The following is a 24,008-nucleotide window of genomic DNA, read 5'->3' on the forward strand; positions in this document are numbered from 1 at the left end:
AAATTCTAATTTTGTGTATATTTACAAAATACAATTAAGTTTGTCAGTAAAACTATTGAAAATCTTTTTTTTGTACTTTTGTCAGTTAAATAAAGGTTCACGTGAATTAACATATCACAGATTTTTGTTTTTATTGCATTTTGGAAACTATCCCAACTTTTCTGGAAATGGGGTTTGTATATTTAAGATACAGTTAGGTAGATTTTCATTTAAGGGAATTGAGGGTTGTGGGGAAAAGGCAGGTAGATTGAGCTGAGTTTACGGACAGATCAGCCGTGATGTTATTGAATGGCGGGGTAGGCTCAATGAGCCGGATGGCCTACTCATGCTCCTGTTTCTTATGTTCTTATCTCAGCATCGGCTGTCTTTTGTTTTTGATCTTATTACCCTTTAACAATACTGAAAATATCTCAGTCCTTATCTCTCAAGTATAATGTTTGGTTGTTACTACAATTCCCCACTTTGCTCTACTTCTTACTCTTCACCTATTAATCTTTTTAGTGTCTCAGCTGTTCACTATTTGTCAAACATGGTGATGCTGCCATAAATGAAAATTTCATTTGGTGTTTCCATATACAGTCGGCCCTCCTTATCCGCGGATTCCGCATGCGTGAATTCAACCAACCGCGAATTGCGAAAACCCGGAAGTGCTCTTCCAGCACTTGTTGTTCGAGCATGTACAGACTTCTTTTCTAGTCATTATTCCCTAAACAATGCAGTATTTTACATAGCATTTACATTGTAGTAAGTATTACAAGTAATCTAGAGATGACTTAAAGTATATGGGAGGATGTGCATGGGTTATCGTGGATTGGGATTGAAAAAAATCGGAAGTTCTTACTAAGTAAGTCAAAACAGGTACATCCGGTCTTATTTAGCATCAGTTAGTCAAACGCTTGTCTTCGTATATAGTATATATTTTACCTTTCTATGCATATAAAACACTTAAGAACGTATGTTTCAGGAATGGAAGTTCCTGAGTTCGATCTGGTGACAGATCGCTCCTGAGTGTGCTCTGCACCGTGCTGGGTTGATGTGGAGGATCAAAAACCCAAAAACCAATAACTAAACCACTGCGTTGCTTAGTAATAATTGTAGCTTTCATCGGGGAAGAACCTTTCTGACTTTATCCTTTAAAATTGTTCCGATGGCATTTCACCTCTTTCCGTTCACTTTATTATTTCCACTTTATTTTCAATTGTTACCATGATTACTGTCGTGAACAGAAACACTGCGGATTCAGATCTCTGCTGCTGGGTCCTAAGATCCACCGTGTTGAGACACGTTGAATAAGGGACTTGAGCATCCGTGAATTTTGGTATCTGCTTGGGGTCCTAGAACCCATCCCTCGCAGATAAGGAGGGCCGACTGTACCTGATTAGAGAGAGTATTGTACTCTTTTTCATTGCTTCACTTACCTTCCTTTCTCCTCTAGAGTTTCAACTTTCTCTCACTGCAATCTTCTTTCATTGTCTTTTACCACTATATCATTGGACTGTCTAAATATGCTAAATTTTTTTCTGGTGTTTGAGATCTCCTGAAATGCTCATGTTTTCTCTCCTCTTTAGGCGCCATTGTATCAAAATGCAGTGCATGAATTGTTCATAATTTGACTTCTTCCCCCATAATTATAGACTTAACTGATTCTGATTTGCATTCAATTTCTCTTAGTTTTTCATTCCGATAGATTTTTCCACATTAGTATCTTGAATAATAATGCTCTTTTCAAAATGATCTTAATATACTTAGGAAGTGCTTTTTTTCTGCTTTGAGGACTCTTTGCAATTTCCCAATAACTATAAATATAAACACAGCTGAGCTGAGAAAATTGGATGGTCAGCAACTAGTTAGTGTCATGAAAATATTGTCTTTTACTGTCTGTATACAAATTCCAGATCTGTGTTGTTTTTACCATTTTATTCTAATATGACATAACGTTTATTATTCTGTGGAAACAGCATTTTGTTTGTTTTTATCCAGCATTCAAAATTAAGAGTGCTGTGTTCCATTGCAAGATTGATGAGCTATTTTGGAATAGCTTTGGTTGAGGTGAACACTAACAACTTGACCCATGTATTGGCACCTGTGAGATAGACTATTAAGTGTCTTATCAGTGCTGAAGTGATACTTGATTGCAGTATGCTTCCCTCAAGAAGTTCTTAATGTTAATTATTTCACTTGTATTTTTAAGCCCAGGACCATATTATTAATGAGTTCCAACTGTTGGTAACAAGAGGCGGGATCCAGGGTCGGCGGGGTTTTATTTCCGGTGTGCATTGTATGTAGTTCCACCACCCATGCCACACGAGGTACCAGAAAGCCTCTGTATTGTAAATATAATTTGCCGTCCCAGCTAAAGATGTTCTTTTGGCCATAAAGTTGTCGAGTGGTTCTTTTGCAAAGTAGAAGTTATCACATATTTTTGGTGATGAGGTGAACTGGTTTTGTGGACGTGTCAGCCTGTTTCGAGCAGGAGCTGAGAGCGGATGAGGAGCCTCATGTTCGGATGGCTACGTTTGGGACTATCGGTGAATTTGTGGAGGGCACTGAGGGCTGGCTGGAGCATGAGTAAAGGTTGGGGCACTTTTTCTGTGCTAATGGAATTACTGAGGAGACTAAGAAGCGCTCTATTCTCCTGAGTGGATGTGGGGCAAAGACTTACAAGTTGATAAGGAACTTAGCCACACCGCGGAAACCGGGAGAAATTCCATATGAGGAACTGGTCAAGCTCGTGCGGAACCACCACAATCCGAAACCTTTGATGATAGTTCAACGGTTCAAGTTTCACAGCCATTTCAGGAAGCCAGGTCAGTCTGTGGCTAATTTTGTGGCTGAGCTTCAGCAGCTGTCAGAGCATTGTGAGTTTGGAACTGTGTTGGATGATGTGCTCCGTGATAGATTAGTATGCGGCATTAATGATGCCGTAGAACTCCGTTTGTTGGGGGAAACCCCACCGTTGACTTTCAAGAAAGCCCTAGAGATTGCCCAAGGCATGGAGATGACTGCTGAGAAGGGATATTCACAGCTAGACAAAGAAGGTCTGGCTGTTGTTTTTGTGGTCAAATACTTTCATCAGTACCTCTATGGACGTGTATTCACAAATTATACGGACCATAAACCACTGAGCCTTTTCAGTGAGACCAGATTCATCCCACCGCTAGCCTCAGCCAGGTTACAGAATTGGGCTCTCACATTGTCAGCCTACCAGTATACTATAGTGTGCAGAGTGGGTGGGGATAATGCAAATGCTGATGTGCTGAATTGACTACCTTTACCTGAGTTGCCTGTTACTGCACCTATGCCTCCAGAGACTGTGTTTTCATTGGTGAGGCTGTCAGAAACACCTGTAAAGGTGACCCAGATCAAGCAGTGGACAGAGAGGGACCCAGTCCTGTCTCAAGTCAAGTCTTTCCTTTTACAAGGTTAGCCCAGAGTTGTGGAAGGAGAGGAACTGAGGTCTTATACCAAACGCAAGACAGAACTGAGTCTGCAGGATGGCTGCATTGTCTGGGGGTGGGGGCGAGGGTCATCATGCCTCCCCCTGGCTGTTCACAGATTGTGGAGGAAATTCATGAGACTCATCCAGGGGTGTTTCGAATGAAAAGCCTTGCAAGGTCCTACGTCTGGTGGCCAGGAATGGATCAGGATCGGAGAACAAAGTAAAATCATGCACGCAATGTCAGACCAATCAGAACATGCTAGCACCCATGGGAGTGGCCAGTCTACCCCTGGTCTAGGCTACATTTGGACTTTGCTGGCCCCTTTATGGGGCAGATATTTCTTGTAATGGTAGATGCACACTCCAAATGGATAGAAGCTCACATCATGAGCAACATCACAGCCCCCTCAAACATAGACAAACTCAGGCAAGTGTTTGTAGTCCATGGGTTGCCTGACACTCTGGTCACTGATAATGGCCTGACATTCACCAGTGAGCTGTTTAGTGAGTTCATGCAGCAGAATGGCATTCATCACATTTGGATGTCCCCTTTCCACCCAGCCTCAAATGGTTTGGCTGAGTGGGCTGTTCAGATAGTGAAGGAAGGCCTGAAGCAGATGACAGGGGATTCTCTTAGTAGCCGGCTTTCACGTTTCCTGTTTAAATACCGCCTCACTCCACAGACTACGACTGCACGCACTCCAGCAGAGATGCTGTTGGGACATAGGCCTGAGTCAAGATTGGACCTGCTGCGCCCAGACATGAAGGCAAAACTGGAGAGAAAGCAGGAAAAGCAGAAGGAGGGACATGATCAACATGCGTGAGACAGACAGTTTGAACTGGATGACAATGTCTGTGTGAGAAACAATCAGCAGTAGCAATAATCAGCATTGGCTGCCTGGGTTTATTCTTGAGCAGAGTGGTCCACTCTCCTATGTTGTTAAGCTGACTGATGGGTGTGTTTTCTGCAGACATCAGGACCATGTGTGCCTGCGTCATGATACAGGCTCAGAGGTAGACAGTCCCTTGGAGTTTACAATGGTGAGACAGACTACTGGGGAAGCATGTCCACCAGTGACTTTGCGAGAGAGAGAGAGAGGGAGGGAGGGAGAGGGAGACATTCTCACGCAGACACACAGACCCCTCATGTCCCCAACACCAGATCCATCCGAAACATCATCAGCAGCAGTGCCTGCTGCGTCACCGGGGTAATGCATAGATCGCAGCAACCTGGCAAACCTCCTGACAGACTGTATCTTTGGGTGGATAGTTTTTTTGTTGTTAGTGTTATGTACCTGTGATGTGAACTGGACTTGAGGTAATGGTCTTGTGATGGTGGAGTGATGTCATTTTCCCGTCAGTAGAGGTCATGTGACAGGTTTTTTTTTACAGGGTATAAAAGGAGGTCCCCTCCCTGTGAGGAGGGGCAGTTCGTGGCTGGATTTGCCATGTTGACTTCATGCCACTGCGTGATTTAATGTTATGACACAGCTTAGTTGAAAGATGAAGTTTTATTTAATGCCTAAAGTTTAAAAGGTATTTGCCAGCAGTTTCTTTATAACACTGCCAGTTGAGAATCAGTGGAGAGTGAAGATCGGAGTTCGGGAGTTAAAAGATTGTGGAGAATTGATTTTGACAGTGAAACAGGTTCGACTTTGTTTGATCCTCATTCGGAAGGAATTCGTTAACTGTTCTCGTGTTAATCCCTGTGAAATAGCAGAAAGGATTGGGAACAGTTCTATAAAGCCAAGGTCCGTGCCCTTAAGCCGTTTCATTTGTCCATCTACGTAAATTCTTCGTGGGAAAAGTTTGATTTGGGAACCGAAGCAACACGACGTGAAAGAGAATTTAAATCGTCTTAAAAAGTCTCTCCTTAAATGGACTGTGAGCATTTTGAACTTTTGCAATACTACTTTGAAGAACTGTTTTTGCAACATCGCTTTAAGAACTGTTTAAGCTGCCGCACAGCAGCTGATTTCTAGTTACGCTAGTGATTTGTTTACTTTTGAGGGGTTTGTTTTCAGTGTTTAATAAACGTGGTATTTGTTATAAAAACCCCTGCCTAACTCATATTTATTGTTGCTTGAATCTGTAACATTAGATTGAATGTTGAATTTGCCATTTTTTTTAAAAGTGGTTTGTATTGGTAACCTGTTGCTGATGATACCACTGTTTTTGTTTCCCAGTTCTTTTATATTTGGGGAATGTTGGATTTTAAAGGGGGAGAAGTGTTGTACAGGTTCCCCTGCCATCCAAAGGTGGAGTGTTCTTATGAAATGGTCCGTAAACCGGAATGTTGTAAAGTGAAGAAGCAATTACCATCTATTTATATGGGGAAAAAATTGTGAGCGTTCGCAGACCCAAAAAATAACCTGCCAAGTAACACATAAAACCTAAAATAACAGTAACATATAGTAAAAGCAGGAATGATATGATAAATACACAGCCTATATAAAGTAGAAATACTTGTCTGCAATCATTGCAGCATGTCCACTGTAGCGAAAATCACATGCAAGCAAAGCGCTCTCGGCAGAGATACTCGGCGCAAGTGCTCTCGCCAATTCATGCCAAATAACACATAAAAATACACGGCCTATATAAAGTAGAAATAATCTATGTACCGTGTAGTTTCACTTACCGGAATGGGGAAGACAGCGAGCACACTGATGTTAAGCTGAGTCGTCGGAGGTTGGGGTGATGGGTGGTAGAGGAGACTGGGGTGTCACCTCATCGTCATCTGTTTCCATCAAGGCAGGCAGCTTATCTTTTGTTTCTGCTTGCCTCGATGTCGAAGGTCAAGGTTCGTCATTCTCTGCTGTTGATGTGCGAGGCTTGAAAAACAACAGTATGCTTAACTGCTTAGCTTTGCACATTTTTCTATCATACAGTTCCTTGTGAGCACTCAAACCATCCTGCAAATATGCCCTAAACCTACATACCCTTTCAAAATTAAAGTTGTACTTTTCTGCAACCATTGCAGCGTTGTCAATTGCAGCGAAAATCTCACGCAGTTGCTTCACGTTCAAAGAAGATTTTCGCTTTTACGATAAAAAGATGCCCGCTTTATACGCATGTTTACCCTGAGAAAGACTACAATGACCATGAAGCCTTGTGCGGGCAGTTGTTTGCGCATGTATGTACGTGCGTACACACGTGCAAATGTATATGTACGTGCCGATTTTTTTTTTCCCCTCTCCAAATCGATTTTGGTTTGCTGCCTTCCCGAGTTTGATAAGTGAAACTACACCATACCTACAATATTTCTATTTTATGTAGGGTGTAAATTTATTATGTCATTCCTGCTTTTACTATATGTTAGTGTTATTTTAGGTTTTATGTGTTATTTGCTTTGATTTGGTAGGTTATTTTTTTGCGCCTGGGAACTCTCAAAAAATTTTCCCATATAAATTAATGGTAATTGCTTCTTCGCTTTACGACATTTCAGATTACAAACAGTTTCATAGGAACGCTCTACCTTTGGATTCCAGGAGAAACCTGTATTTATGAAAAGTCCCTTCATTTGAACAGTGCACATAAACAGTGAGAGCTACAGCATGTTTTTAAACTCCTGTCAATCGGGATTCTGTGTCTTCCACAATATCAGTAATTTTGAGTCAGTGCCATATGACAAAGAAATGGTTTGATTAACACATTGTTAATGGGTAATTTGGCAGTGGCCAGGAGAGAGCAGACCCTTTTACGTATACTTGTGACCACATTGTGTGGTGGTGTTATTTTTGAGGCCGCACTACTCTTGAATGATTCCAGTGGCTTTTCTTTAAAATGTTCATTCTCAAGTGAAGAATGGTTGTGGAATGTTTCTTAATGTTGTTACTCAAATCTCACTCCACTCAGATTTGGGGCATTTTGCTTTCCTGCTTGGAACAAACTCATGCTTTGTACATGTTGTATTTTCTATTGAAGGTGAAACATTTCCTTACCTTTTTAAGCTTTTCTCTTTCATCATATTATCACTTGCCTTCTTTGTTTCCCTCAACATGTGAAATTCAGCTCCATTCAAAAAATTTAACAAGTCTTTGTTCAAATTAATAACCAATTTTGACAGAAATATAATCTTTAAGGAAGGGCAAAGATGGAGTTGCAGATTGAGGCCTATTCATGGGAACAGTTGTGGAGAAAATTGGAGTTAGCAGTTTTGGATATGTGAAATATTTGTTATGATATTCATGATCAGTGTTTTTTTGGTGTTTGAATAAAGTATCTGCATGTTGTCAGAATGCATTTGTGTCTGAAATAGCATTGTGAGTTGTGACAAACTGGGGCAAAATTATTTTTCTGCAGTGGCAATACATTCTTATTTTGTGTTAAAAGCCCATTTCCTATATTGTTTCACATTTAACCACTTTTGCATGTTTTGGTAAAATCCATCATACACTTTGCAACAGAAATGAATTCCAAAAGTAGCAGGTTGGTTGCACTATAATTTATATCCTTACTGGCCGCCAGTTGGACTGGATATTTTTTGTTATGCAGTGCCTCCTTGGCAAAATGGAGGTTTACCAAAAACTAGCTCAATGCATTGATTCTTAATTGGGCAAAGTTAAAGTCTGTAACTTGTTCTCTTTCTATGTTACGATTTTGCTACCATGTTTCAAAACCATGTTTTTTAAGTACACTATTTTGTATAAGAGTGTACTTAAGCAGCCATTGTCTGATTACCTGTAGATTAGGTATTTTAAAAAAAAAACTGCTGTTTGAATCTGAACCAATGCTTTTGAAAAAATGGAGCAAAGGATTTGGCAACATTTTGCAATGCAGAAATCCCTAATCCTTGATCCTGGTGGTATTTACCTTCTAGTTGTACTGGAATTCTCATGTTTTGCTTGACCATATTACATTAGTATAATTTTGCCTATGATAACGGAGAAAACCTATATGGTGCAAGAAATACTATTTCAGATCTAAAATTGTCTTTCCCATTTCCCATTACTTTCCTCTCACTCTTTCTACTTCTGAATGCAGCCTACAGAGTTCTTTATTAACTTCCAACCCACCAGACTCTTCAGTGGATTCTTGATTTCTGAAAACTCAAACAAAATTGCATGACAAGATGCACATTTCTTTCCCCTTTCATACCCTCTTAATATTTAAAAGTTGTGGCTCCCTAGACTGCTCTTCCATTCCTCCCTGACAGCATTTTATAATGCAACAGCAGGAGAAGGATCACCTGTTCTTTTACCACTTCCCTTTCTTTCCACTATCCAGAGACCTAAATCTTCTCTTCAGATGAAGTAGCACTTGAACTGCTTCCATTTAGTCCACTACATTCATGTTCTCAGTGTTGCTTTCTCTATGCTGATTGGTTGACTGTTTTCTGGCATACCTGAACTCAGTCTACAGGAAAGATAGTTTCTGGTTTGCAAAACAGCCGAAGCTGAGCTCGAGGAACAAAACTTATTTCTCATCTGGGTATGTTGTAGCCCACAGGACTTGATACTGAATTCCCCAAGTTGAGATAACTTGCTCTTTTACTTTGTCTGAGAACTGGCCTCTTTTTTTCCCTCCACCATCCTTTTTTTGTATAGTTAGTCATTATAGTGTTACACAGATGATACATTAACAATACCTTACATAAACCAGTTTAATCTTAACTGTTCCTTTATTTCATGCTTCCACCTTCTCAGCTGCCCAGATTAACTTGTTTCTTTCTGAGTTTTGATGAAGGATCCCAGCCTTGAAATGTTAACTATTCCTCTTCCCAAAGATTCGGTCTGTCCTTCCAAGTGTTTCCAGCATTTTCTGTTTCTATTTTAGATTTCCAACATTTGCAGATTTTCATCTGTAGTTGATAATGTAGCAAATTAACTTATCTGGGTAAAGTGCTTGGTTTTTTTTATCAGCTGATAAACTGAGTCAGATTCAAATTCAACTAAATAAGCTTTAACTAATGGAAAATACTGTGAATTTGGATTTTGACTGTTAATCTTACTGGTGCATATTCAGTCAAACCCTGTGCCAGCAACCAGCTGTTGGATGGAACAGGGAGAAAATGGATAATGAGGTTGATTCACTCTATCATCTCAATTGTCTGGATGGTACTTTGTAATAAAAGGGAAATTGCTGAGGTCTTTTTGGAACGTTGTCAAATCTTGGCACTGACTCAGTAAATAAGCTGTAATTCTGCATGGAAGTAATCATGTCTTGTAACTGGTACATTGAGAACAATATTATGTCTAGTCTTCCTTTGTTAATTGTTGCAAGCACAATTTATATTCAGAATTCTTAACTAAAATATTAAGAATACCAGCTTAGAATTAAGATTTAAAAGAGAACAGAATCAGGTTTATCATCACCGATGTGTCGTGAAATTTGTTAACTTAGCGGCAATTCAATGCAATACATAATATAGAAGATTGAATAAATAACCCCGCCAGAGTTGTTGAACATCTGATGTCGCCTCCAACCTCATTTGAAATTGTCTTTTTGTCCTTGAAATAGCCCTACACAAATCATACCTGGTTTCTGGTACAGGTCTGGGTTGCTAGCATTGAATGCCACAGATCTAGCCTTTAGCAGATGACGTGTCTCCTGGTTCATCCATGACTTTTGATTTGAGAATATACAGCAAGACTTTGTAGGCACACACTCATCCACACATGTTTTGATGAAGTTGGTAGCAACTTCACACTCACCCAGATTCGAAGATGAATCCCTGGATACAGTCCAGTCCACCGATTCAAAGTAGTCCTGTAAGCACTCCTGTGCTTCCCTTATCCAAACCTTTTTGGTCCTCACTACTGGTGCTGTAAGCTATAGTCTTTGCCTATACTCGGGGAGTAGAAGTACAGCCAGGTACTTCCTGAAGTGAGGGCATGGAATAGCATGGTAGGCATTCTTGAGGGTGGTGTAACAGTGGTCCAGTGTGTTTCCTCTGGTATTGCAAGTGGTCTGTTCATGGTAATTGCTTAGTGATTTTTTTTCGGCAGGCTGGCCTGGTTAAAAACCACTAAAACGATAGTGAAGACATTAGGGTGTGCTGTCTTGTGCAAATTGATCCCATTGCTCAGATCATCTAAAGCCTGATTGACATTGGCCTGAGTTGGAATGTATACTGCTACCAAAAGGATAGTGAAGAATGCCACCTTTGTTTTTATATATATTGTGCATTTGAAATCTCTGATGTGACAGATTGTTAGCATCTAGAAAATGAAATCAAGTGACAAAAGAAGGCAGGAGGATGCAATCAGCACTGATCTGGATATTATAACGAGAAAGCGAGAATATAACAGAACTTTCGTAACGTTTACTGAAAACATTCATTTCAAAACTAGTCATCTCTTTCTAAGGATTTGATTTCATTTTTTGCCAACAGAGCCACCCCACCCTTTCTTTCTACCACCTTATCCTTTTGATACAATGTGTCCTTGTTCTTGGATGTCAGGCTTCCAACTATTTTCTTCTTTCAGCCAAGATTCAGTGATGCCTGCAATGTTGTACATGTCTAACTGTGCGACAAGATAATCTTACAAGATATACAACCTTATTTTGTATACTGTGTACATTCAAATATAAAAATTGTCCTCTATTTACCACCCTTTTTGATTTTTGACCCCCTGTTACACTTTAACTCATCCCACTGACTGCCAGTTTTACCCTATCATCTGCTTGTCCTTCCTCGGTTTAGCTGCACACTGTATATACTTGTATACCAACTGCATAATCCTCAATGGTATCACTCTGTTTCCCATCCCCTGCCAAATTAGTTTAACCCTTCCCAACAGCTCTAGTAAACCTGCCCGCAAAGTTATTTGTCCCTCAAGTTCAGGTGTATCCTATGCTTTTTGAGGCACTCAGAGTAGAATTGGGCAATGAATGCTGGTGTTGCCAGTCATATGAAAAGATTTAAATACTTCATTGAATAGTGAAACAGAAGCTTTTCTTTAACCAAGAAATCTGGTGCACACTGGAAGGCAGCGACTGCAGGGGCAGTTAAGGCTTTTTGGGATTCTGATGTAATTTTTTATGTGTGATCAATTTTCCTTGATAGTTTTAAAGCAGTTAATGGAGTTAAGGTACATATCAACCATTTAATTGAATAGTCTCAGAAGGCTGAATGACCTTGTCTATATTCCTTAAATAGCTTTGGCATTGGTTATATGGTTTGCAGATCTATAACTCCTGGATGAATGCACTGTTTTAGAATGGTGAATTTAATTGATTTTCATTTTCTTAAAACATATTTCATACTCTTATGCAACCTGACAATTTAATTCACTGTACCTCAGTACATGCAAGAAATATAAACCAATTTAACAATTTAAAATGTAGCAGTAAGTGGAAAACTAGAGCCAAAAATTAGAACACAAACAAGGGAAAGTCTGCAGATGCTGGAAATCCAAGCCACACACACACACAATATGCTGGAGGAACTCAGCGGCCCGGGCAGCATCTATGGGGCAGGGGAGTTCAGTCAACATTTTGGGCTGAGACCTCCAGCATATTTTGTTTGTGTTGCTAACAACAAGAAAGCTGAGTTCATCCAGAACACTATTTTGTTGCTTTTAATTCAGATAGTGCGTTTTCATTGGACAGCTACTTCCTATTTCAAAATTTATATTCCTATTTTCATGTTTCATTAAAATTAGAGCAGCCTTGCCATTGTTTACACACAGGAATGCTATTAAATTCTTCCCATTAGACTTGTGTGCATTATTTTTGACATGATGTCAAAAGGCAACGTTTAGACTAGTTTTGGGCTTCACTGCCTGTTGTACTCTACATCAGTGATGAGCAACATTTTAATCAGTGAAATGCATTATTTACGTCAACAATCAACAATGTAAAGATGCTGGGGGCAGCTTGCCACTGTCACCACACATTCCAGCACCAACATGCCATCGATACACATTGTTTTATTACAGTAGTGAATTGAAGTTGCAAGGAAAAGCAGTAATTGGGGTAAAGTGTTAAGTTAGAGTGCAATACAGGTAGTTGAAAATTGTGCAAGGCCACAAGTTAAAGTTTAAGTGTCATTCAACTGTCCACATGAATACAGCTAAACAAAACAGTGTTCCACTGGAGCCAAGGTACAAAAGACAGCACCAGCATAACACACACAATGTTGGAGGAATTCAGCAGGTCAGGCAGCATCTAGGGAAATGGAAAAAAAAGTCAACGTTTTGGGCCAAGACATTTTTTCAGGACAACTGAAAGGAAGTGGGTAGATGCCAGAATAAAAAGCTGGGAGGAAGGGAAAGAAGATACCTAGAAGGTACCTGGATAGGTGAAGCCCGGTGGGTGGGAAAGATGAAGGATTGGAGTGGAAGGAATCTGATGGGAGAAAAGAGTGGGCCATAGGGGAAAGGGAAGGAGTGGGGGTCCCCTGGGAGAGGTGTTAGGCGAGTGAGAAGAATTATGAGGCCAGAGTGGGGAATAGTGGGGGGGGGGGGGGGGAGGGATTTTTTTTTATCTGGAAGGGGTAATCTATGTTCGTGCCATTGGGTTGGAAAGAACTCTGATGGAATATAAGATATTGCTCCTCCACCCTGAGGGTGGCCTCATCTTGGTACAAAAGGAGGCCATAGACTGACAAATTGGAACAGGAATTGGAATGAAATGGTTTGGCCACTGGGGAATTGCATTTTTGTCGGACGGAGCAAAGGTCCCTCGCAGTAGCCATCTCCCAATTTATAACTGGTGTCATCAATGTTGATGAGGTTGCATCGGGAGCATCAGATGCATAGACTACACCAGCAGATTTGTAGGTGAAATTTTGCTTCTCAGTAATGACTGTTTGGGGCCCTGAATAGAGGTGAGAGAGGAGGTGAATGGGTGGATGTTGCACTTAGGCTGCTTGCATGGAGTAAGAGCAAGGATGGCAATTTTTGGAGAGGGTCAAATGGACAAGGGAATCAGAGGGAGTGAACCCTGCACAAAGTGGAAAGAGGTGCGGGAGGTAAAGATATGTCTGGTGGTAGGATCCCTTTGGAGATGGTGGAAGTTCTGGAGAATAACGTGTTGGATGCAGAGGCTCATGGGGTGGTAGGTGAAGACGAGGAATTCTATCAGTGTTAAGGTGGCAGGAAGATTGTGTGAGAGTGGATGTTGGGGACATGGAGGAGATGAAGCTGAGGGCAGCTTCACAGTGAAGGAAGGGAAACCCTGTTCCTTGGAGGAGAAGGACCTGGATAAGAGAGGCTTATCCTGGGAACAACAAGAGCACAGCATATGGCACCTATAGTTATGAAAGCGGAAAAAATATGCACAAAAAAAAGCCCAAATCCCTGGGTGGCATGGCATGTTGATCCTGGAGCTGTGTTGTTGCCAGAGCAGGCACACAGTAGTTCTTCATCACCTGCTAGTGCAGCAGCCGCAGATGAGCTGCAATCCAGTTTGTCTTGAATCAAGTGAACACTGGAGGGGAGCACTTATAGAAGTGTCAGATGGAGTTCAACCCAGATAATTGTGATGTGGTTCATTTCATAGGTCCAGTTTGAAGACCGAATATAATATTAATGGTAAGAATCTTGGCAGCGTAGAATCTTATCAGTGATATCCTGGGGTCCATGTCAATAGGACATTCGAAAGCTGCTACAGACATAGTCTGTTGCCCTTCATCTACCATGGGATTGAGTTCAAGAGCTGTGAGGCAATGTTACAGCTATATAAGAATTTGGTCAGACCCCACTTGGTATGGTGGTCAGTTCTGGTCATCTCAGTACAGGAAGGATGTGGGTGCTATAGAGTTCTCCCTTGGAGTGTCAGAGGATGAGAAGTGATGAGGCATTGATTGTGAGGGTAGCCAGAGGGTTTTTCCTAGGGCTGAAATGAGGGGTAGTGGTGGGTGCGTGGAATCCACATGGTGGAGAACTTTCTACTGAATTATTGTGGGGGCTGAAGGGCTTGCAGCACAAGCAGAATTTGATGGTGGAGAGATTCACCATGTTTCCTCTGAAATGAATTTCAGCACTAATTGTGGAAAACATAAATTATAAGGCTCCAAAAATTGCACCAGGAGCTGGACTTGCGCCCAGGTGATGCGAAAGTGTTGTAATGGTGTTAGCAGTGCTGTTCTCGCCATTCGCTCATTGAACAGCCCCACAACCCCAAGAAAAGGATGGTTGTTTAAATTTACTTTTCTGGGAAGTGTAGGCTAAACAGTAACACCTTTAAGTTACAATGGATTTTTCTCATCTTCACTGGATTGTTTTGTATTTGCTAGAATAGTTCTTTAATTGCACAAAGAACAGTTAAATATTAATTAATCTTCATAAAGGAGTCATCTTATTGAAAAACATCTCTTTGTCATTACCCATAATGCACTGCTCTGCCACCAGCTGTTGATGTATTAGAATTGCAGTATATTTCTATCAGCAATTATATCACCACAATGCGTGTTTATCTTGTGTATGGCTTTGTCACTTCGTTCAACTGCAGTGATTATGTGCATAATCATGATTCATCTCAATGTTCTTCAAGCATGTAGAACCTGTGACACTTAAGTAGCTTACCCTCTTTTAAATAATCTTTAGTTTTCTCTCCACCTTCTCCCCCGTTTTCCATCTATTGTACAGGTTAATTATTGTGATTCACAGACCATTTGGTTCATTAAGCCATAATGGTTCCCCACAGAACAATCCAACAGTCTTGCATCCTTATTTTCCATATAGCCTCTCAACTCATTCTGTCACCACCACCACCATCATCATCATCTTCACTTTGATTAATTTACCATGATGATCTTTAATTTAAACTGCTTATTATTTATTTAATTTCAAAGTTGTACAGGTTAGTAGGTTAATTGGTCATAAGGGTATAATTGGGCAGTTGTAGGCTTGTTGAGCCAGAAAGGCTTGTTACTGTGATGTATTTCTAAATAAGTAATAAATTAATGTTTTGAAAGAGCATTAACAATTTTTCCCCTTCTTAACAGGTTGCTTTGTTTGGTATAGACATCTTATCTGCCCTCATTACTCGTCTTCAGGATCATTTCAAAACCCACATTGGCACAGGTATATCACTTTTTATTTTTGTTAATCAGTTTGAAGCACTTGAGTGTGTGAGGTCACTATTATACTGTGATCATCTAACCCATAATATGTCTTTGTAAGCTTTCCTTGGAGATTGACTTGAAAGATCCTGGCATTATTCTTCCTGATGCTTTGCTCAAGGTTTATTGCTCATTCCAACATCGGGTGAAGGTTATCTAAATTTCTGTAGGTAAACTGCTGAATGCTGTGGCTGTATTCTGCACATTCAGAAGCCAAGCTCTGAGGCATCCTCCTACAATCATTTAAAACTATGTCCCCTTGTATTAGCCATTTTCATCCTAGGGGGGAAAAGTGTCTGGCTGTCCATCTGGTCTATGCCTCTTATCATCATGCGTACTTCTATCAGGTCACCTCTAAGGTCTCCTTCATTTCAGCGAGTAATGCCCTAGTATTGCCCTTAACCTATCTTAACAAGGCATGCTGTCTAGTCTAGGCAGCATCCTAATCAATCTCCTCTGTACCCTCTTCAAAGCTTCCACATTTTTTTCCAACTAGATCTGAACCAGGACCTAACCAGGGTTTTCTTGATGCAACATTACCGCATGGCTTTTGAACACAATTTGCTGAGTAATGAACACCTTAACAACCCTATTAACAGGTGCCTGGCCTGCTGAGTTCCTCCAGCATTTTGTGTGTTGCTATTAACCCTTATGTTACAGTATATGCACTAAGTTGTATACGTCTTGGGCAACAGTAGATGGATGGTTGAGACAAATACTGCAGGTGATGAAAATCGCAAATCAAAACCATGCTGATAGTACTCTGCAGATCAAGCAGCATCTGTGGCAAGATTCAATGTTTCAGAGCTGGTTGACTGAAGTATTGCCTATACAGCTTAGTATGTCCAACATGTTCTGCTTTTATATACTGGTGATGGTGGTAAACAACAATGTTTTAAAATTGTGGAGAATTTCCCTGTTCAATTGAATGTACCTTCAAGATGACATGAGATGCATCTGCCTTAATTGTACTAATTCATTTTAATATGTGTGTTTCTGCAGTATTACCTAGTCTAATAGACAGACTAGGGGATGCTAAAGATCAAGTGCGAGAGCAAGATCAGAGCCTCTTATTGAAGATTATGGAGCTGTCTGCTACCCCACAGGTATAACTAAAAATGCCATTCTTTTGCTGCTCTTGTGCATTGCTGCTTTGATATTAGTAAGACCTGATCGCTAATGGGACCTGTCAATATTGTATGTGTTCTGTTTGTGTTTTCAATTAAAAGTGGGCAAGACATTTAATTATGAGAGCATGTTGTGGTTGGTGGCAAGTAGGCTAGTAAAATGGATGTGCACGTATTTGGATGATTGTTTTTGATTTCTGTAGTTGTACGAAACATTAGAAATTGCTTGTCCATCACTTTTTAACATGTTAACTTGCTTTCAGATGACTTATAGCTTTTTAACAAATTGTTTTAATTTTAAGCAGATTTTCATTTTTAAATGGAATTAGTTAATTTTAGTAGCTTCAGCTGGCAAGTTTAAGTGTTAAATGTGTACAGTGTATATTCATGACTGTACTTGTGTTTTCTTCTAATGGAACATTGTTATCTACTTCCTGCAGTACGTTTGGGAACGAATGTTGGGAGGATTTAAACACAAAAATTTCCGAACCAGGGAAGGAATTTGCCTTTGCCTTATTAGTACATTAAATACGTAAGTAAAAATAAAACTAACCATAAAATACCTAATATTGTTATTGTTTTATATTTTAGTACATTTTACCTGACTGTTTATTTAAAGAATTTTTTTTCTTTTCCCAGTTATGGAGCTCACAGTTTAACTCTGAGCAAAATCGTACCCCATATTTGTAATTTATTAGGAGATCCTAACAGTCAGGTAAGCTAACAGTCTGTTTTAAATGGAAGTGATAAACCTGTTATTTTTTCTGACGCTTGCAATTCTCGGCTGAGTAATTATTTCAAATGACTGTTGTATCATCTGTAGAAAGAGGTCCTCTTTTCTGTATGATTTCTTAGTCTTTGACCTTTAGTACAGTTGCTGAACACTTCCTGTTTAGAATGTCCAGGAAAGAATATGTCAGGGAAGTATATAAATAAAACATTTTTTGGTAATGGAATCTGAAATAAAGCTGAAAATGGTGGGAGATATTCAACAAATCAAAGCAGCACTTTTGAAGGAGAAGCCTTGAGCTACCTTATAAAAAGCTAATGATTGGAGAAGAGCATTTGTGTGGGTGATAGCATGAGGAAATGCCAGAATGGGGAGGAGAGGGGAAACATTTCTGCTGGAAATTGTGAAATTCAAGGTTGGAATGACATATTTTCTGTAATTGTTGAATTAATTGTCAAGTAAGTATAGTTACAATGCGTCTAGTTTGAATCAAGGTGATGTTCCTGAAGCTTAGATTGTCCTTCATTGGAACAGTGTAAGAGATTGCAAGTTCGAACAGTGTGAGCATTTCTGTGATGAAGAATTGAGTGACAGATAGTAAAATTCAATTATTGATTGAATGTGTTTTTGTGAAGTAATCCTATAAGCATATTTCTGTTTTTTTCCCCATTGCAAAAGAATGCAATTTGACCACACAAGTCTTCCATTTTTCAATGCCCACTTCTTTTCTCTAGGTGCCTTCCCTTGTAACTGTAGGAAATGTAATGTCTCCCCTTCATTTTTCTCCCCCCTTGCTTTTCAGTGGAACAAACACACTTTCCGCATAAAAATACTGCTTCCATGATGTAATTACAAGTTGGTATATCTGGTGCTTTGTGGAATGTTATATAAGGATTATTCACAGCAACTTTGACCTGGGCATTCAGGGATTCTTTTATACCTGTGATTTGGAAACCACTCAGTTGATAGAGCCATCTGTTGGCTAATAGAGGCACTGCAGGTGTAGCACTATGCCATCTGTAGGATGATAAAATAACTGCATTTTACAATGCTCTTTATTGTATCTTGCTTTGATAATTGTGTCCAAAGACCATTTTTTGAAAAAGAAAATTTAATCACTTATACAACCCCTTGATAATTAAAAGGATTTTACAGTCGATTAATTGCTTTTCAAATAAAGGCAGTGTTGCAGTGTAGGAATCGCAGCAATCAATTACAGCCAAACTTTTGGATTTATCTATTAACTATTTAACAATTTAAAGTAAAACAAATTACATATCTAGGTGACTTGCTGGCAAACTATTTCAGTTGTCGCCAGTTGAGGAAATGGAAGCTGAAGATTTACATCTATAGCAAAATGTCTCTAGATGCAGAACATCAATAAGGAAACTACTATAACACTTGTCAGCCGGAATATGCAGTGAGAAATTTGGTCTCTTGTCAGATAGATTCTGAAGCACTGGTTCTATTTCTCTATGACTACTACTGCTTAACTTGCTGACTGTTTCCATTTTTTTTAAACTTAAATTCGATAGATTATCTACAGCAGAATCTGAGGTTAGCATGGGCTGGCATGAGGTTCCATGCTACATGGCACTATGTATCTAACTCTTTGAATGGTGAACTACGTGACTACAGAGTTGTTATGTGATTAAGTTATTAGTTACAGTAAATGTTTTTCTCTTTCTGCATTTTGAGCTTTTCTAATATATTAATTGTTTATAACATCAGGTCCGTGATGCAGCAATAAATAGTTTAGTAGAAATTTACAAACACGTAGGAGAACGGGTCCGAGCAGATCTTCATAAAAAGGGGCTACCACAGTCAAGGTAGGCAAATAATATCTGCCTTGGGTCAAAGTGCCTTTTGTGCATTTTATTTCTCTCAGATCTGCTATATTACATTCATTATATTATTGTGAGCATTTTCTTTTGATCTTTAATTCTTAACAAAATTGGATTAAAATGGTGCTGATTTTCCATTCTCTGGAAGTCGTTGGCTGTCTGTGTTGTGTTGTTTTCTGAGTGTGGTGTAATCTTTTGGCAACTGAGCTCCTGGCAATGTAGCATGATTGGATACAGCATGGGGTCTGCCTCTGTCTGCTTGTTGAACTGTAATAGCCCCTGTCAAAAAATATCTTTCTAACAGAGGCAATTAAATGCTTATGAAAGTTCTACGAAACAATTATGTAAAAAGTAAAATCTAACTGTTCTTTTGAACATGTAAAACAATTATCTACACATGGCTTCTGTGGTTTAAAGTGATGTAAATGTAACTTAAAAAATACTTGCCTCTTTCTGGCAGCTGATTTTCTCCCATTCATTTGAATAGGGGCTGCTTGTACAAGACGACTGTAGGCAGTCAAGTTTGTTCTGTGCAGAAGTACATGTATGCATAGGTACAGTGCTGTGAGAATCTCTCTGGCATCCACATCACAGACACATAACATTGCTTTTCTGGTGAATGGTACTTACACAAATATAAATTATACTCAATTTTTACAAGAAAGTACATTTAGAACCGAACAAAATCAAAGACCCATTTTAGTGCAAAGTAGTGAGAGTTGCTAAATTGTGATTAGGATTTTACCGATTGGCTCAAGAATCCAATGGTTGATGGGAAGTGGTTGTTCTTGAAACTACTGGTGTTTGACTTCACTGGAAGCTGTGGAAAAAAAAATGGCAGGAGATGGGAATCTTTGTTGCCTTCTTGAGACAGGGCCTCCTGTAGATACCACCAGTGGTGGGGATGGATGTGTCAGAATTCACTACACATGCTCAGAATGTTCCTGTGCATTTGAATTGCTATACCAGACCATGTTGCAACCAGTGGGGATACTTTCAGCAGTATCTAATTAGAAGTTTATTACTGTACATGACAAGCCTAACCTCCTAAGAAAGTAAAGGTGCTAATGCATTTCCTTGTGACTTCACCCATGTGCTGGACCCAACAAGTCATCTGGTAGGTTAATGCTGAGGAATTGAAAGCTGCTGATTCTCTCTATGCTGCTTTTCCTCTATGTAGGCTGCTGCATGTTTTTCCCCCTTCTTGAAGCCAGCAATAAACTCTTCAGTTTTGCTGACATTAAGTGAAAAGTTGTGTTTGGAAAGTCCGTAGGAGATTATTTCCCCTTTGTGTCCATTGAAATTCAGTGGAACAGTACTGGACCATCAGTGATGACAAGTTTGAAGATGCACTGCTACCTCAGTGTAGTATCAGCACTGGAAGCCATGACTTTTATAGGGATAGCAGGTTAGATCTCTCCGTTAATACAGGGATCAGAGTGGAAGATCTATCTCATTTGTAGCACTCCTAATATGAAGTACAGGAATGGCTACTTGTTGAGTAAGGAATCTGATTGAACTGCATAGGGGACAGTGTTACAGTGTACTGATTGTGATGTTATTCAACAGCTGTAGTGCCATCATTGCACATTTAAGTCTTACAAAATTTTATCTTTGCTTAGAAGTGAAACTTATCTCCTTTGCCCACTGGTAAAGACATTGCAGTTCAAAACTGTTTTCATATCCTTTCACACTCTACTTTCAGATGCTTTTGGATCTTGTAGTTTTATAAATCTCTATCTTTATGGTACATTATTATGTTCCTTTATTTCCAGCTGACTGGTGATATTTTTGCTTGGTTTGACTTTATTTCAATAAATAAGGTCCTTGCAACTGAATGTGCCATTGCTGTTTTCAAAGTTCAAAGTAAATTTATTAGTGTAGTACATGTGTTACCATATTTAACCCTGAGATCCCCCTTTTTGGAGTGAAGGCTGGAAATAAGGGCCTGAAAAACAAATTAACTTCTGAGCTACAGTTGTGACTATTATTACATAAGTACACAAAACATAAGAAATGGGAGCAGGAGTAGCCTGTGGAGCCTGCCCCACCATTCAGTAAGGTCACGTCTGATCTGGCCATGGACTCATCTCTTTCCACCTGCATGCCCTACTATGCAAAAATCTATTCAACCTTATCTTAAAGTAGCTTCCACTGCTTCATTGTGCAGAGAATTCCACAGATTCACTAATCTCTGGGAAAAATAGCTCCTCATCTCCATCCTGAATCTACTCCCCTGAATTTTGGGGCTATGTCTGCTAGTTCTATTCTCACCTACCAGTGGAAACAATTTTCCTGCCTCTTATTTTTCACTTTCATAATTTTATCTATATCTAAATCTAAATCTATAAGATCTCCTCTCATTCGTAATTCCACCAAGTACAGTCCTAGGTGACCCAATCTCTCCTCAAAGAAGGAAATGTAGAAGGAAATTTGTGTTTAAGAATTACCTTTTCAGATTTTGCAAAGTATGAATTAAATGTAACTCTGAGTTTAATAGATATCTACTCAAGACACATAGCACCTGCATGCTCAAGTATATAATTTTGTATTATTTGCAATACAATTTTCAACCAATTCTGACCACAATGACAAATCTCACAGGGATTTTGAAGTAAAAGTTTTCATCAAGTGACGCAAACTATACATCTCAACCTGTGATTGTGTTTATTCTTTGTTTCTGTTAACTCTTTTTAGTTTATTTTTTTATTTACAGTATGTGAATATTGCTGGAGTGTATTGCCAATCCAGTTGTTGAAGAGCTGAGGAGTGGATGGTCCAGAGGAGGATCATGAGAATGATCCTGGGAATGACAGAGTTAATGTATGAGGAGTGTTTGATGGCTCTGGGTCTGTACTTGCTAGAATTTAGAAGAATGAGTGGAGATCTTGTTGAAACCTATCAGATATTGAAAGGCCAAGATAGAGTGGATGTGAAAAACTTCCCTACAGTGAAGGAGTCTTGGGCCAGCCTCAATGCAAAGATGACCCTTTAGAAGAGCGATGCAGAAGAATTTCTTATGCCAGAGTGTGGTGAATCTATGGAATTAATTGCCACAGATGACTGCGGAGGTCCAGACAGAGTAGACAGGGAGAGGATGTTTACTATAGTTGGAGAGGCTATACTAGAGGGCAGAGCCTCAGAATAGAAGGATGTTCCTTTAGAACAGTTGAGGAATTTCTTATGCCATAGTGTGGTGAATCTGTAGAATTCAATGCCACAGATGATTGTGGAGGTTAAGTCATTTGATATATTTAAAGAGAGATTGTTAGGTTCTTGATTATTAAGGGCGTCAAAGCTTATGGGAGAAGGTAGGAGAATGGGGTTGATAAATCAGCCATGATGATTGAATGATAGACCAAACTCTGGACCAATGACCTAATTCTGCTCCTATGTCTTATGGATAGTTAAAATCAACTAGATTGTGTAGAAATGGTCAATTTTTTAAAGCGCATTGGTGAACCAGTTGTGCTTTTATGACAATTCTATTCTCCCATGGTAAACAAGAATAGCTTTGTTTTCAAATCTGTGTAATTGATTGGAAATTTCATTTCCCATCTATTTTCAGGATGCAGATCTTTTGACAGTTTGCTATCACACTTTCCATTAATTTGAGATGCTTAGAAAGTATATGGTTCTTAGCTTTGGGGAACTTACCCGGGGCGCAATTTTTTTTTCCTCTGGATGCTATTTCTCAAATATATTTCACTGTGTAGGAACCATAAATTTGGTAGCAAAGTTATACCCTTGAGTTATGAGCAAAGATTTGCAATGAGATTGGTAGTGTTAGGAGTGGCAGCAAGTTAATTCTGATTATTACTTTATCCAAAGTATTCTCGATGAAACCATCACTAATTGCTGTATTTCGCCAGTCTCCTGAACTAATGAAATAAGAGTAAGATTTTATACAGTTCCTCCATTGCATGGTGTGTATAAATCTACATCAAAAGACAATTTTTGATGAATTTAATGAAAATACTTTTAGAAAATGCCAATTTTAGGTGAGAAAGTAGTTGCATTAAATTGAGTAACTTTTATGCCTTGTTTGAAAATACCAAATCCTGAAGATAGTGCATCTATTTTTCTTTGAGCCATGGATATTTTTGGATTAGAATGAACTTATCTTTGGTCAGTTCGGTGTGTGTGTTTTTTTTTCTCTGATAATGCTTTATCATAAAAATTTAGAGGTCCATTGAAGAGTTTTTTTTTATCATGGTCAACATAGGATCTATTGCTTTCAGAAGTAATGTTAATTCCTGGTAATGCGAAATTTGTTCATTACTCAAGGATCATGTTCATTTCTGGACACTGAAGAATATGAAGTGCCTGGACAGGTGTAGTATGGTCCAGGGCCGAGAGAACTTATGAAAGATAAAGGGCTTGGATAAACTGAATAAGGGGAGAATTTCATTTGGCACAATAATGGAGAGAGAACCTTGACACAGATTTTCAGATTAGTGAAAATAGAAAATTTTGAAATCAACAATGGAAATTCACTATTTGAAGAAAGTTAAGCAATGCTCAAAGAAACAATGTATAAGTACTTGGGGATTATTTTTAAAAAGGAACGAAACAGACTGAAGCTAACTTGGAAGCTTAGTAGCAAGCCACACTGGACTCTGGGCCATTTGGCTACCTCCTATAAATAAAGCAGGTAATTCTGTAACTAACAGCAGCTTCTATGTCACGTACCTAAGAATGAAAATCAAGTACCGTAGATTCCGGACTACAGAGCGCACCTGATTAAAAGCCGCACGTTTTAATTTTAGAAAGAAAATCAATTTTGTACTTGTACAAGCCGCACCGGATTTTAAGCCGCAGGTGTCCCACGTTGTAGTATGAGATATTTACACAGAAA

At 39.3% G+C, this 24,008-nt stretch overlaps 1 protein-coding gene and 1 non-coding gene across 2 annotated transcripts in view; one reads left to right on the forward strand and one right to left on the reverse strand.

Moving 5' to 3' along the window:
* clasp1a (cytoplasmic linker associated protein 1a) overlaps positions 1–24,008 on the forward strand; it is a 341,123-nt gene that overhangs the window by 67,085 nt on the left and 250,030 nt on the right. The window contains exons 3-7 of the mRNA XM_059970314.1: positions 15,333–15,411; positions 16,452–16,555; positions 17,017–17,108; positions 17,216–17,291; positions 19,038–19,135. Of these exons, the coding sequence (XP_059826297.1) occupies positions 15,333–15,411; positions 16,452–16,555; positions 17,017–17,108; positions 17,216–17,291; positions 19,038–19,135 (449 nt within the window). The remainder of the gene's footprint in view (positions 1–15,332; positions 15,412–16,451; positions 16,556–17,016; positions 17,109–17,215; positions 17,292–19,037; positions 19,136–24,008) is intronic.
* On the reverse strand, positions 14,395–14,521 carry LOC132394917 (U4atac minor spliceosomal RNA). Its single transcript, XR_009512457.1, has one exon. It is a non-coding gene; the product is annotated as a U4atac minor spliceosomal RNA (small nuclear RNA).

This window comes from Hypanus sabinus, chromosome 5, assembly GCF_030144855.1.
Source record: "Hypanus sabinus isolate sHypSab1 chromosome 5, sHypSab1.hap1, whole genome shotgun sequence".
NCBI classification, from domain to species: domain Eukaryota; kingdom Metazoa; phylum Chordata; class Chondrichthyes; order Myliobatiformes; family Dasyatidae; genus Hypanus; species Hypanus sabinus.